The 15,551-nt window shown below is 39.2% G+C and overlaps 1 protein-coding gene across 1 annotated transcript in view; it reads left to right on the plus strand.

Annotated features, from left to right (window-relative positions):
- The window catches only part of SLC6A7 (solute carrier family 6 member 7), a 37,621-nt gene that overhangs the window by 15,593 nt on the left and 6,477 nt on the right, over positions 1–15,551 (plus strand). The window contains exons 6-13 of the mRNA XM_003756708.2: positions 1,385–1,519; positions 2,141–2,244; positions 2,413–2,537; positions 6,593–6,705; positions 6,810–6,941; positions 7,278–7,377; positions 9,904–10,004; positions 10,331–10,498. Coding sequence (XP_003756756.1) covers positions 1,385–1,519; positions 2,141–2,244; positions 2,413–2,537; positions 6,593–6,705; positions 6,810–6,941; positions 7,278–7,377; positions 9,904–10,004; positions 10,331–10,498 — 978 coding nt within the window. The remainder of the gene's footprint in view (positions 1–1,384; positions 1,520–2,140; positions 2,245–2,412; positions 2,538–6,592; positions 6,706–6,809; positions 6,942–7,277; positions 7,378–9,903; positions 10,005–10,330; positions 10,499–15,551) is intronic.

Raw genomic sequence — 15,551 nt, forward strand, 5'->3', positions numbered from 1 at the left:
AAGTCTATTGGAATAGCTTTGAATCACTAAAACACTGAGAACCAAGTCTTTCATAACTGATCATCACACATTTTTGTTATTATTGTGTACAGTATATTCCTGGTTCTGCTTGTTTCATTCAGCATCGGTTCATGTAAATCTTTCCAGACCTTTCTAAAATCAGCTTCTTCATCATAATATAATAATATTCCGTTATCTTCATATACCACAACTTATTCAGCCATTCCCCAATTGATAGGCATTTACTCATTTTCCAATTCTTTGCTGCCACAAAAAGAGCTGCTACACCCAAAGCTCTTTTGGAAAATCCACATAAGACTTATGAGGCACTGAGGGGGAAGGGTTCTTGGGATCATAGATTTGGGGCTAGAAGTGACTAAAAGGTCATAGAGTCCAACATCCTTATTTAACAGATAAGAAAAAGGAGGTACCAGGTTATTTCTACCTTCTGAATCCAATTTTCCCTGTGCAACAAGAGAACTGTTCGGTTCTGCACACATATACTGTATCTAGGATATACCGTAACCTATTTTACATGTATAGGACTGCTTGCCATCTGGGGGAGGGGGTGGAGGAAGGGAGGGGAAAAATCAGAACAGAAGTGGGTGCAAGGGATAATGTTGTAAAAAATTACCCTGGTATGGGTTCTGTCAATAAAAAGTTATTTTTTAAAAAATTAATTTAATTTAAAATTTAAAAAATTTAAAAAAGAAAAATGAGGTACACAGAGGTTATTAAAAAAAAACATGAAAAGTGCTTTGCAAATTTTAAAGTGCTAAATAAATGCTAAATTATTATTATTGTTATAATTATTATCACCAAAGGTCATATAGTTAGTTAATATCTGAGGAAGGATTAAAATTGCCAACCCCAAAAGGATGAGTACCTGAGCCTGGGGATCTCATCCTAATCTATTCCTAATCTGCTCCCAGAGGCCATCCAATTCTCTGAAGTTTTGGATCCTGGTTCCATCAACCCTCAGCTTTTCAGGTTGCTAAACTTGGAGTCAGGAAGACTTGAAATACTGGAGTTCAAATCTTGCCTTTGATCCCTGCTATCTGTATGACTATGGGCAAGACACTTGAGCCTCAGTTTCCTCATCTGTAAAATGAAGAGGTTAGACTAGATGACCTCTAATGATATTTCTAGGCATAGAACTATGACCGAGTGGTGATCTGCACAGAAGTAAATAGTTGAGATCATTGGAGTGGTTGAGATTAAGGAAAGAAAAGAAAGGGTTCTAACATTGACATTTAAGGACTGGAATGAAGAAGAATAGCTGACAAGAAGTGGTCAGAAAGAAGGAAAATCAGAACCATGGAGAGCTGCTCCCCTTCCTCAGCTCCATCCTAGGCTCCCTGTGCTCCTTGCCTCCTCTCTACAGGTAGTGTATTTTACAGCCACCTTCCCATACCTCATCCTTCTCATGCTGCTAATTCGGGGACTGACACTTCAAGGTGCCTGGCGAGGAATCCAGTTCTATCTCACACCCCAGTTTGATCACCTTCTAACCTCCAAGGTAAGCGGATTGTAATAGGGGATTTGAGGGTGGGAGAAGAAGGAGCAGGAAAGGAAGAGCAAATAGAGGCTGTTCTCCATACCTCGGGTTTATTTATGTGATGGAGCTGGGGAAAGAGCAGTCCAACATATTGGCAATATGTTATATAGGCAATCAGAGGAGGGATGGAAGGAAAGAGGGGCTCTGGGTGTTTCAGTATACTTATACCCATGACCAGGTACATGAATCTTTTGATGCTCTCATAGTTGTATCCCAGTGGGTAAGAGTAAAGATGTACTTGGGTGGTGTATTTCTTTTTCTTTTTTCTAGCTAAGAGAACCAGCTGAACTAGAATACTAAAAAAAATTACTATGATTTTATGATCAGAAAAGAAGGAAAGAGGAGGTTGAAGGGCCATCATTTAGGGAAGGGGGAGAACTTTCCAGGACAGTTTTCTTTTTCTCTTCTTCCTTTCATCTCTCCTTAATCAATTGGGTTCTTTAATTTCTCTCTCTTCTCCTTACTTCCACCTATCTTACATTTCCTTTTCCTCCTTCTCTCATCTCCCTACTCCCTTGTCATGGCCCTACTTTTTCCCCCTCTCTTTTCCCTCTTCCTTTCATCTCTACTCTTCCCCTGCAGGTATGGATTGAGGCAGCCTTGCAGATCTTCTATTCTCTGGGGGTGGGCTTTGGGGGCCTCCTTACCTTTGCCTCTTACAACACCTTTCACCAAAATATCTACAGGTCAGTCCCCTGCAGCCTTTTCTTCCCAGAGGGTCATTTTCCTGGGGGTGGGAGAGTCAGAGGGTGGACAAACTGATCCCTCATAGGGTCAGGGAAAATAGGATTGAGATATCATGCCCTCTCATGCTAAGTGGTCCCTATCCTACTCTATCCCTCTTCCTTTCCCAGAGACACATTCATTGTTACCTTGGGCAATGCAATCACCAGCATTCTGGCTGGTTTTGCCATCTTCTCTGTGCTGGGATACATGTCTCAGGAGCTGGGAGTCCCTGTGGACCAAGTGGCCAAAGCAGGTAGATAGATGGGCTCCTTAGAATGTGTTGGGCATAAAGGAAGCATGTGGTACCATATATGTGGGGGTTTGGCACTTGAGGGTGATCTAATGGGTGAATGCTTGTTGCATAGAGGAAGTTGCTGTAGATAAGATCTAAGAATATAGAGAGAAGCTTGGATGTGGGTTTAGGCCATAAGAATATCTAGAGACTTCCACATTTCTGAAAGATGTTGGGGCTACCTTTTAGAAGTCTGTGATGGAGGCACAGTTCTGATCTGAATCATGACTCTACACTTTTGGGCAGGTCACTTCCCTTTTGTAGGCCTCAGTTTCTCCATATACAGAATGATGAAATGGGATTCAATCATTTCTAAAGTTGGGGTCCTGAACTTGGGAGATAGATTTCTAGCTGCTTATGAACTCAGATGAGAAAAAAAATCTTTATTTCAACCTAATTGGTTTCCTTTTTAATACTGCATATTTTAGTTTTTGCATTTAAAAATATTATTCTGAGAAGGGATCCATAGACTCCACCCAGAATACCAGAGTTAGACACAAAAATGGTTAAGAACGCCTCCTTTGAGGTCTTTTCTAGCTCTGGCAGTCTCTGAATCTATTATTTTCAGCCTAGGTCATTCACACATTCATTGGTTACCTCTGTTCCCTTCCAAGAATAAAGCTGCTTTCATTTCTAACTCCAACAATTTTCCTGCATAGTTGGTCTTTCACTCTGATTTTCAAACTTGCCCTTTGTTTTTTGCTTTGTTTGATTTTTCTGTTTTATCATTTCCTTTTGGAAGCTGAGCTCCAAAGACATTTATGAAGATAGGGCAAGGAGTTGGTGGAAATTAATCCAGGTGGGACAGTGAGAAGCAATAGCAATTGGAAGACAATGACCAGGCCTAAGAACTATAATAAAATCAATCCTCTTGATAGTGGAAGCCTATTGGGATGATAATATTCTAGATTAAAAACTAGAAAGTCTCAGAGACTATCTAATCCAATTATCATTTTACAAATAAATATACTGACACGAAGAGAGATGATGTGTTTTCTCTAAAGTCACACAAATAGTAAACTTCAAAGGTAGGATTTGAACCTTCTGATTTCAGAATTGGTGCTTTTTTTTTCTGGATGTGCTAAATGATGAGCAATTTAGCTTCCTGTAAACTGTACTTACCTAGTTAGTTCAGGAAGATGTACCATCAAGTCAAATCTTCCTCATAACAAGTCCTGATATAAAAACAGAGGGAACAAAAATAATTTGCCCAAAGCCACATAGGGACTTAACAACAGAGCCAGGGCTTAGAACTCAATTCTCTTCATACACAGGCTTGTGTTCTTTCCAATTTGACATTTTATTCCCCTTGATTTTATTATGATTTCAAATTTTCTACTGTTCTGGGAGACCAGACAGATTCTCTGAGGAGAGAGAAAGACAGATATAGTCTCTAACTACAAGAGAAAAAAAAAAAACTGATTCAAACACGGCAGGAGGGAAGGGCTTCTTATCAGACTAACACTTTCCCTCACTTCCCAATGCTGATAATGTTCATGGGATCTGCAGGAGGTCTGAAGTAGTAGATGAGACTATGGGATACAATAAGCAGAGGCCAGGAACCTTCAGAGACTCTAAAATGAAGGAAAGAGACAGTGGTTGATAAGAAGCTGACAATTCCAATCTCTACCCATCATCGTACTCCCACCCCAGCTGTCTGTAATTCTAGTTCTAACAACTACAGTGAACATGGATTTTTAGGATGAGAATCAACATGCCTAATTTTCTGGGCCAGTCACCAATGAATAGAACCCTATCCAGCTGTAAGAGACCCACCTTGTAGAATGGTGTTAAAACTTGTAGTATTGGTCTATGTCCAAGCAAGCAAAGGAGTATGCAAATGGACAATGCTAGCTTACTTTTTTATCTTTTTTTATCTTATTTATTATTATTAAACCTGGTGTGTAATAACAATAATAGCTCATAGTTGTTGGGGTTTTTTTCCTTTGGGGCCCAAGGTCACATCACTAGTAAGTATCTGAGGCTGGATTGGAATCCATGTTGTTCTGACCCCAGATCTGGTGCTCTATCCACTGTGCCCTTCATAACTTTTTTGATTCTTGAGGCAAAGAGATTAAATGACTTCTCCAGAATCACATAGTCAGGAAAGAAGTGTTTCTAAAGCACCTACTATGTGTCAAACACTGAGCTAAGTACTTTATAAATAATATTTCATTTAATCTTCATAACAACCCTGGGAAATGGGTGCTATTATCCTCATTTTACAGTTAAGGAAAATGAGGCAAACAAAAATTAAGTGATGCTCCCAGAGTCACACAGCTAGCAAGTAGTAAAGGCTGGATTTGAACTCAGATCTTCCTGACTAGCACTCTATCCCCTGCACTACATCATTGAAGATCTGTGTTGGGATTTCAACTCCAGTATTCCTGACTCCAACTCTAATGCTCTACTCTGTGGCAGATATTGCAGAGCTAGCCAATAGAGTGGATATTCAGATGGGCTCTTCAAAAGAAGAGATGATTTTAAGTCTGGGGAAATGGATTAGATTTCATATATATAGGAAAGTACTAGAGGACACTAGGGAGGGAAGGGCTCAGGACTACCTATGTGGAAGCAGGGAACAAGAGGGAACAGGCATCTCTGGGACTCAGAGTATCCGCATCCTGTTCAAGCCTTGCCAGAGGCTAGGGCAGCATAGGACTAGATAACCTACCTTCAGCCTACAGAGCTGTCTGCCAGCAAACATACTAGGGTGAGTCCCCAAGGTTTATGTCTGATCCTCAGAGCTAGCTTTAGCCTCTTAAGAGTGCAATAGCATGAGTTCTGTGAGCATCTATGATGGACATAGTATTGTTCTCTGACAACCTATTTTATAAATTTCCTAAATTCAGACATTTTCATTGGCTGTCCCACCCCTGGCTTTCATGTCTACAATTCTGTCTCTCTTCTCCATCTCCTGCTTTCCCTGGCTGCCTTCAAGTACTAGATAAAAATACCCTTTTTTTTTTTTCAATAATACTTTATTTTTTCAAACACATGTAAAGATAGTTTTCAACATTCATTTTTGTAAAACTTTGTGTCCCAATTTTTCTCCCTCTCTAAGACAGCAAGCAATCTGATATAGGTTAAACATGTGCAATTCTTTTAAACATGTTTTCATATTTGTCATATTATGCAAGAAAAATCAGATCAAAAGGGGAAAAAAACCACAAGAAAAAAAAAAACCAAGCAAACAAACAACAATAAAAGGTGAAAAAATACACTTCTATCCACATTTAGTCTCCATAGTTCTCTTTCTGGACGCAGAAGGCATTTTCCATTCTGAGTCTTATTGGAATTACCTTAAATCCCTGTGTAAAACTCCATTTTCTATAGGAAGATTTTCCTAATTCCCCTTAATGCTAGTATCTTCCATCTTTTAATTATCTTCAATTCATCATATATACATCTTGCTTGTACATAATCGATTGCATGTTGCCTCTCCCATTATACCATGAACTCCTGGGTCTGGTATTTTGTTTATTTGTTGCCTTTCCTTGTACCCCCAGTGTTTAGCACAGTCTGTGGCACATAGTATGTGCTTAATAAATGCTTATTGATGGATGAGGAAAGTGAGATGGAGCAGAAAAATGAGCTGTCTTCCATAAGGAGAGCAAGCCCCCAGAACTTGGTTTTCCACCTACCCCCTGCCCCAAAACTTCATTCATGTCTTAGCCAACTCCAGTGAGAGAGACCGCAGGCCAAGAAAAAAAGAAGGTTGGATTTGGAATCATTAAAACCTGGATATTAATTTCAGTACTGTTATTTACCACTTATGTGATCTTAGGGAAATTGCTTTCCCTCTGGGCCACAGTTTCCTCCTTTGTATATATATATAAGATGGGATTAAATTAAATGATCCTCATCATTCCTTTGCACTCTGATTCCAAACTTCTTTATGCTCCTTTGTTAGGGCAGGGAAATAGGAAAAAGATTGGCACAAGTGAGGAAGGGAAAGGGACTAAGGAGCAAGGAAAGACCTCATTGACCTTCTGCCCTCTGTTTCTGCCATTCAGGGCCTGGCCTGGCTTTTGTGGTCTACCCCCAGGCTATGACGATGCTCCCCCTGTCACCTTTCTGGTCTTTTCTCTTCTTTTTCATGCTGCTGACCCTTGGCCTGGACAGTCAGGTAAGCACGCTCACCAGCAGAACTGGGAGAATGGAAAGTGCAGATCTCTCACTACCCCATATTTCACTGACCCACTTTATACTGTACTTCTCCTGTTTCTACAGTTTGCCTTCCTAGAAACTATCGTAACAGCTTTGACGGATGAATTTCCTTACTACCTTCGGCCCAAGAAGGCCATCTTCTCCGGGACCATCTGTGTGGCTATGTTTCTGATGGGCCTCATTCTCACCACAGACGTGAGCTTCTGGAATGAAATGGGCAGTGGGAGGGACTTTCTCCCTCAAACACCTTTCCCCTTCATCCCCTTCAATATGAGGCAATCTTAGTAGCTAGCTGCTCTTGCTGGAACCTTCCTGATCCAGACAATTGGGCAATGTTTCATTTCAGTTATAAGCTTGTTTTCCTTCTTTGGAAGAGAGGAGGGTCCCATCTTCCCCCCTCCTTGACCTATCACATACCCCATAGGTCTCCACTCCCATAGACGGCCTATTTCCTCCCTATATCTTCTAGGGAAGAGGGCTCCTCAGGTGAGCACTCCCCAGAAGGTCCATGGCCCTTGGCTTCTTTTCTAGGGAGGCATGTACTGGTTGGTCCTGCTGGATGACTACAGTGCTGGCTTTGGACTCATGGTGGTGGTGATCACAACCTGCCTCACGGTCACCCGGGTGTATGGTAAGGAAGACCCCATCCTCCATGAAATGGAGGATAGACCCTGTCAGGAATGTCCATGGAATGTAACTACTTTCTCCCCAAGAAAGGTGACAGAATCACCCTGAGGTGGGACAGGGCAGATTCCAGGATTACTGAATTCTTAAGTCTCCTTAAGTCCCTTTGTCAGTGTCTGAAGGAGATTAGGAGATGAATGGTAAGGAAAAAGGAAAAGGAAGGATTATCAGTATAGATGTGGATATAAATGTTGAATGGCTGGAAAGAAGCTGGACCATTCAAGAATTAGGAGACACAAATTCCCCTTGCTCACTCATAAAAAATTCAATTGACCAAAACAGCCCGAAGACCAGTGAGCTAGAGTTCAGAGCTATGACTGCTCTGGGCACCAGAGTTATTTTCTTTCAGGGAAATATAAAAGGTTCCCCTCTGTGAATAAGTCACTAGAAGAGTCCAGCAAAAAGGACTGGGGACTTAAAAGGATATAACTATTTCTTACTTGTCCTGAGTTTGGGCATCCAAAGTCTATGGCTTACAGCCATTGTCTGTTATATGCTTAACACACCATCTTAAGTCCTAAAAGAAGATAATTTTTAAAAAGAAAAAGAAAAAAGTAGAGAGTCTGCTTACAGGCTAGAAGTAGTTTATAATTCATTTAGGAAAACAGAACATAGGCACACGTCACAACGGTACTGAAGTATAGTCATAGAACAGAAGTATAAACAGAAGCAATTAAAACAAGAGAGAGAAGAAAGGAAGGAAAGAAAGAAAGAAGGAAAGAGAGAGGGATAAAAGAATGAAAGAAGGAAGAAAAGGTGGGAGGAAAGAAAGCAGGAAGAAGGAAGAGAGGAAGAGAAAGAGGGGAGAAAAAAGGAAGGAAGGGGGAGGAAGGGAAGAAGGAAGGAAGGAAGGGAAAAAGGAAGGAAGAAGGGAAGGAAGGAGGGAAGAAGGGGAAGAAAAAGGAAGGGAGAGAGGGAACAAGGAAAAGAAAGGAAGGAAAGAAAGAAAGGAGGGAGGGAGGAAGAAAGGAAGGGAGGAAGAAAAGAAAGTATCTTAACCACACAGAGTTGTCTGTAACCTTCTTTTTCCTCCCCATAGCACAGAACACTTAATAAAAAATTGTTGACTAAATTGAAATTAATTAATCATGTAAGTGATATGAGCCTTGGCAATATAAGACTTAGATGATGCCAGAACAGGGGACGCATGTTAAGGGGGCTTAACATCAAGGGCGGAAGGAAGGCAATGGTACCAAGAAATTCTATGAGCCTTCACTTTGGCAGCCATAATTAGATAGTGTGCTTTGGGTAGGGAGAATCTGAGGGGGTTGTAAGCTGTCTAAGCTTCTCAGAAAGCAGACTGCCTCTCCCTCTTAGACCTGCCCCTTTTACACTAGTCTCCATAGTCAAGGATATGGTGAATGTACATTTATCTAATTAGAGTCTTATTTAGGGCTTGTTCCCCCACCCACAGGGAAGCTCCACCTTCCTCCCTTTGCTGAGTTTCAGTGGAACTCGGACAACAGCATGATATAATGAAGTTGACCACTTGAACAAGCCATAACTATGTACTTATTTACTCACAAGTATAGGCACAAAAGAAATAAAAAGAATTATATGAAAATAATCACCAAGCAGGCTGGGTGTCCTAGCTCCTCCCAGATCTTTTTCGGTCTATTGGTAAGCCCACTCTGTCATTTAAACAGAATGTTTGGGTGCTCAAATTCAAGCTTCCCCTTGTCTTCAGAGGAATGATTCATTGAATGCCAGGGCTGGAGTCAGGAAGCCTCTGTGAATTAAAATTCAGCCTCACACTTACTAGTTGTGTAACCCTGGACAAGTTATATTACCCTATTTCCCTCAGTTTCCTCATCTGTAAAATGAGCTGGAAAAGGAAATGACAAACCACTCCAGTATCTTTGACAAGAAAATCCCAAATGAAATCAGGAATAGTCAAAAAGAAAAACTGAAATAACTGAATAACAAATAACTATCTTCAAACAATCCCTAAAGAAACCCCAGAAATTAAATTCAGATCCTTAGATTCAAACCTCTTTGGGGGTAGCTCAAAACTCTCTACTGATCTGCTATATATTTCACTGTGAATGTAGGCAAATCGTTTACACCCTTGAGCCTTTTTTAAGGTATTTTCTTCTTTGGTAAAATGAGGTTTGAGCTAAAAGAGCTCTTGGAGCTCAAAATTTGTGGACTGATTCCTTGAATCCCAACTCTACAGCTGCCCACTTTGAGCAAGAGAAGGCCAGATCAGTTAAATAGAGGAAGGGCTGTCCAGTTGTTGATATCCCTGGTTTATATTTGCCATTTTTCTGATAATAGAACAAAGATCAGGACCTCTGCTTCTTTGTATATCATTATTCCTGTTCAACCCTGACCCCCATTGCTACTTGTAACAAGGTTTTTATTTTGGCTGAGGTTTGATACCTTCAAAATTGTTACCAAGTGGCCAGAAAGAATGTTTTTACTGCTCCAGAACTACCTTCCCCTCATCCAGCTTTTTCCTTTTTCCTTTCAGGTATCCAAAGGTTTTGTCGGGATATTCACATGATGCTGGGCTTCAAACCTGGTCTGTATTTTAAGGCCTGTTGGATGTTCCTGTCTCCAGCCACCCTGATGGTAACTGGGACTAGGGACCAGGCCCTTTGGGAATAAAGGGAGGTGTGTTGGCTATCTTGGGTCCCCTTTCTCCCTTCACAGAGGGCAGTCCAAGAATAGATGCACCTTTAAGGCACATAGTCTAGTAAGGACTTCCTTTCCCATGAATGAGGGTTAAAGGGGGTGCTTCCAGAATCAGTTAGCTCTAGGTTTTCAAACCGTTATATATTTACTAATACCACTTGGACAACAGGTCTAGACTGGGTCAGTGCTACAGGTTTGGTCCAGGGTTGGGCTGGGATATTTTGGGGTCCAGGATGGTAACGGCTTGGGTGACTACCCCACAGGCGCTGCTGGTATATAGCATTGTGAAATACCAACCCTCGGAATATGGCACTTACCGGTTCCCATACTGGGCAGAGCTCCTGGGCATCCTGATGGGCCTCCTGTCTTGTATAGTGATTCCTGCTTGCATGCTAACTGCTGTGCTCAGGGAAGAAGGGACACTGTGGGAGGTGAGTCCATACCTGGTGGACCTTGAACTCACCCTATCCCCATTTCCATTGTAAGGTAACTGCAGAGCATTAGATGGAGTTCCAAATCTTGGGGTTAAATTCCCAGTTATCTGAAATGTTGGCACGTTTATGAAAGTTATTCTAGACCAAGCCTTCTTAAACTTTTTCCACTTTTTCAACCAAGAAATTTTTATATGACCCTGAGTACATAGGTGTATAAAATCAGCATACAATTCAAACATATACTGATAATAAATCACACTTTCAGGACTCTCATATTCAGTTATGAGACCTCATATGGGGTCACAACCTACAGTTTAAGAAAGCTGAGCCCTAAACCATTGCTAACCATCCTTCTGGCACTCAGTAACACAAGGGCTAGAACCCCACCAGGGCCAAGGACATAGGACAGATCACTTCTTGGCCACTTGGCTGAAGGATGAAACCCAGCTTAGGCTCAGATGAAGTCCAAGGTGGAAGGCATTGAAAATGGAGAGGCAACCTTTTTCTCATGGGGCATGTAACTTCTTCCCTACTTCTTAACCAAGTTTCCTAAAATAATAAAGCTGAGAAGGATCTCAAAGAAATTTGATACAAATCCTTCTTCCTACTGTGGCACATAATACATGTGATGTTGATTGAATATTTAAATTCTTTGGGCCTCGGTTTACTCATCTATAAAATGGTAGAGTTGGACAAAGTAGCCTCTTAAATCTTTTCCAGTTCTTAATCTGTTATCCTATGTAATCCTATCTTTGTACATCTCTCTGAATTCTTCTTGTTTGTCATATCTTAGGGCTTTAATAATATATTGTACATGACAATAATATACAACAAATTGTTCAACTGTTTTCCAGTTGATTTACATTCGTTTTGTTTCTAATTTTTTACTATAACAGACCATGATTATTTTCTCATAAAGAAAACTTTTTTCAGTCATTAAACTTCATTGAGCATATACCCCACAGTGTAATTATCAGATCAAGGGATATGAGCAGTTCATTAACTATTTCTGCTCCCCCCCCCCCACCATAATTTCATATTGCTTTGATAAAGGTTGTTCCAATTTGCAGCTCCGCTAATAATGTAATTCTGTGCTAGGCTACATAATGGATCAAGTGATACACTTGGAGACAGGTGGAACTGAGTTCAAATATTGCTTCAGGCATTTACTAGCTATGTGATTCCAAGGCAAGTCATTTAATGTACTCTTGATATCAGTTTTCTCATCTATAAAATTATAAAATTAACTATTTCCACCTTTATCATCTTTGTCAATTTAACGAAGGTGATGTAAAACCTCAGAATTTTTTAATTTTTCATTTCTTTTACTAGTAATTTGGAACTTGAAAAAATATGTTATAACCATCTACCTTTCTTCTGAGAGACTTGACTCTGTCAACAGAATACCAGTCTTCAGATTACTCAGATGATATTTACTACCTAATCTGGGGAAATCATTAAATCACTAGGATATTACTTCTAAATCAATGAATGTTTTCTTCTTTTTCTTTTTTTTTTAAATTTATTTTATTTTTTAAAAATAGAATAAGAAAAAAGAAAAACAGAAAAGGAATACAAAACAAAATAAAACAAAAGATATCATTGTCATATCCCCAACAGAATATCAGGGAGGATTCAAAATATATAAGAACAAATTACCAGTTTGAGAAAGTATATATATGTTAGTAGAAGAAATTATATTCATGAGTGCCCATCTTTTCTTACTTCCTTGTAAATTGTTTTTTTTATTTTCTGCTGAACACCTTTTTTACTCTATTCTTTTTTCTCCCTTTCATCCCCCCCATCACCTCTAGGGTATAGTTAAGAAAGGATATACTTATGTATACATATGTAGATATATATATATATATATATATATATATATATATACCCATACACACACACACACACACACACACACACACACACACACACATCACCTCCCCATCTACAAAGACATATTTTTCCTATCTCTGCTGACTCTTTGCTTTAATTCTGCTCCTTAACTCATCTTGCTATTACTTAACCTTCCACCACTCATGGATCCCTCTCTTGTCTTCTTCACTCAACCTTTGCTTCCCAGTTCACCCATCCCTCTGCCTTTATTTCTTTATAGATTTTGGAGGATGCTATACCCTTCGCAGCATATGTATAGTGTTGCCAATTAACCCATTCTTAATGTAGTAGCTTTTCAGAACTATGAACTTTCCTTCCCCCTCTAATATCTCTGTGCCTATTCTCTGCACCTTATTTGTATAGCATAATTACTATTTTTATCTTAACTCTGTCCCACTCTTTCTTTGAGCTACCCTATTGTTGATGTCAATCTTAAACATATATACATTTCCCATGTTAAAAAAAAAAAAAAAAACAACATAAACAATTCATCCATGTTGAGTTCCTTGAAACTGATCTTTATATTGGCTCTTATATGTTAAATTTTCTATTAAGTTCAGGTTTGGTTGATAGAAAGTTCTGAAAATCTGCAAGTTCGTTGAATGTCCATTGTTCCTCATTATTATCATAGATAATTTTGCTGGATATATTTTTGGCCACAAGCCTTGAAGTTGTTTTGATTGTTGGTAGATATGATTCCAAGACTTGTGGTCTTTTATTGTGGCAGCTGATAAATCCTGTACAATTGTAGCTCTAATTAGAATTTTTTTCCTTGTTTTTTGGGCAAATTTTTCCTTTTGACCTGAGGTTTTGAAATTTGGCAATAATATTCTTATGTGTTTTCCACAAAAAAATCTCATTAAGATGGTGATGAGTGGACTTTTTCTATTTCTATTTTCCCTTCATGGTCTATCACTTCAGGATAATTTTCTTGGATTATTTCTTGCATTATAGTGTCAAAGTTCTTTTTTTGGTCACAACTTTCAGGCAGTCCAATTATTCTTATATTTTCTCTTCTTCATCTGTTCTCCAGATCTGTCATTTTTCTTATGTTTCTCATTCTGTTCTATTTTTTCACTCTTCATAATCTGTTTTGTTATTTTTTGGTCTTTCATAGCTTCACTGGCTTCCCTTGCCAAATTCTAATTTTCAGAATTGTTTTCATCTTTGAGACTCTGTATCTCCTTTTCTAGTTGGTTAACTTTTTTTTCATAATCTTTTTGTTTTTCTTGGATAGTTTTTATTTAGTTAGTTATTTTAGTTTTTCCTCAGTATCCCTCATTTGATTTTTAAATTCTTTTTTGAGTTCTTCTATAAATTCTCCCTGTGTGGGGATTCATTTCACTTTACTCTTTGAGGTAGAAACTTTATTTTACTTCTGTGTCTTCCTCTGAAGATGAACCTCCATCTTCCCTGTTTCCATACTAAGTTTCTATGGTATTTTTAATGTGATATTAGTGTAAGCACCTCTAATCATGGGGTGGGAGATGGTGCCTCAAGCTTCTCTTCAGCTCTCCCTTCCAACCTAGAACCCCAAACCAAGAGCTCTACCTGTCAGCAAGTGGCTCCAACCAGCAGGGTCCCTGCCCCACTGCCTCTGCCCTCACAGTTCCTTCTCACCCAGCGCCAAATCCCTGCAAAACAGCTGGGCTTGATGTTCCCAATCAACTGAGATTCACTCAGTCTTCCAGGACTCAGATCCCAACTCCACAAACAGTCCAGGAGGTGAAAGTTTCTTGAATCCTTCTGAGGCTCCAGCCACATGCAGCTAGCCCCAGGGCTCCACACTTGGCATTTCTGAGGAGCTAGCCCAGAGGTGTTTATATTCTTGGGTTATACCTGACCGACTCCTGTTCTGCCCCAAGTTTAGATTTTTCACCAGTCTATGTTCACCCTGAGGTGCAAATTTGTATTATTTGTGGGGAAAATCTGGAAAGCTTGAAATTTAACAATCTATTCCACTATCTTCCCAGAATCCTCCCCATGCGTTTTCCTTATCCCTTGACCACTTATTTATTAGAGAATGGTTCTTAGCCATATTTGTTTCTATATATCTTGTATAGTGGATTTTTACTAGAGATATTTGCTTCCAAGATTTTTTGTTTGTTTTGGGGTTACTTATCTAGTGATTTGTCTATTCCCTATGATTGACATTGTTTATTTGGGGGCAGCTTTTTAATTTTATGAAATTGAAATTTTCTTTTGTCTTTTATGCATCCCTTGTTTGTCTGATCTTTTTTTTCTTGACTATGAATTTGATAGGGATCACTTTCCACTCTCTAATGTCATCATAAAGTGATCTTTTATACTTAGATCACCTATCCACTTAGAGCTCATGGTGATATAGAGTATAAGTTGCTAGTCTGAGGCCATTTTCTGTCAAAATTCTTTCTAGTTTTCTCATCAGCTTTTGTTGAAGAAGGAGTCCTTTTCCCAGTTGAAATCTGTTCTTGGTTTTATGAAATACTGGGCTTCCAGTGTTCTTTCCACTTCAACTTTTGCCTTTCTCCTTATTAGCTTGTAATAAGACTATTGCATATCAAGAAAGGGTGCTAATTTCCTGGATCTAGGAGTCAGAAGTGTAGGCTCTGTTGGTGATTTACTTTGTGATCTTGGTTTTTTGTCTGCTCTAGGTCTCAGTTTCTCATCAGTAAAATGAGGCAACTAGATAAAACTAAAGTTCTTTTCAGCTCCATATTTCCATGACCTCGCCCAAGGGTAAACTTTGTGTGTATAGGCTGCCCTCTGGTGGAAGTATCCTGATTCTGCCACCATTAATGATGAGAGCTCTAACCAAGATCCACTCACTTTCCCAATCAAACTTAGAAATCCAGAACTTTGGAAGTGAAAGAAACTTTGTTGTGATTACTTCAAGATACAGATAAAAAGGCCCAAAGAACCAAATAATTTAAAATCCGTATAGTTATGCATTTTTCTTTCTTTTTCAGTTTTTTTTCCTTCTTGATCAAATTTTTCTTGTGCAACAAGATAACTGTATAAATATGTGTGTATAAAATATATATGTATATATATTTATATTGGATTTAACATATATTTTAACATATTTAGCATGTATTGGACTACCTGCCATCTAAGGGAGGGGGTGGGGGAAAGGAGGAAAAAATTTGGAACACAAGTTTTTGAAGGCTCAGTG

The sequence above is a fragment of the Sarcophilus harrisii genome, chromosome 2 (assembly GCF_902635505.1).
Source record: "Sarcophilus harrisii chromosome 2, mSarHar1.11, whole genome shotgun sequence".
Taxonomy (NCBI): Eukaryota; Metazoa; Chordata; class Mammalia; order Dasyuromorphia; family Dasyuridae; genus Sarcophilus; species Sarcophilus harrisii.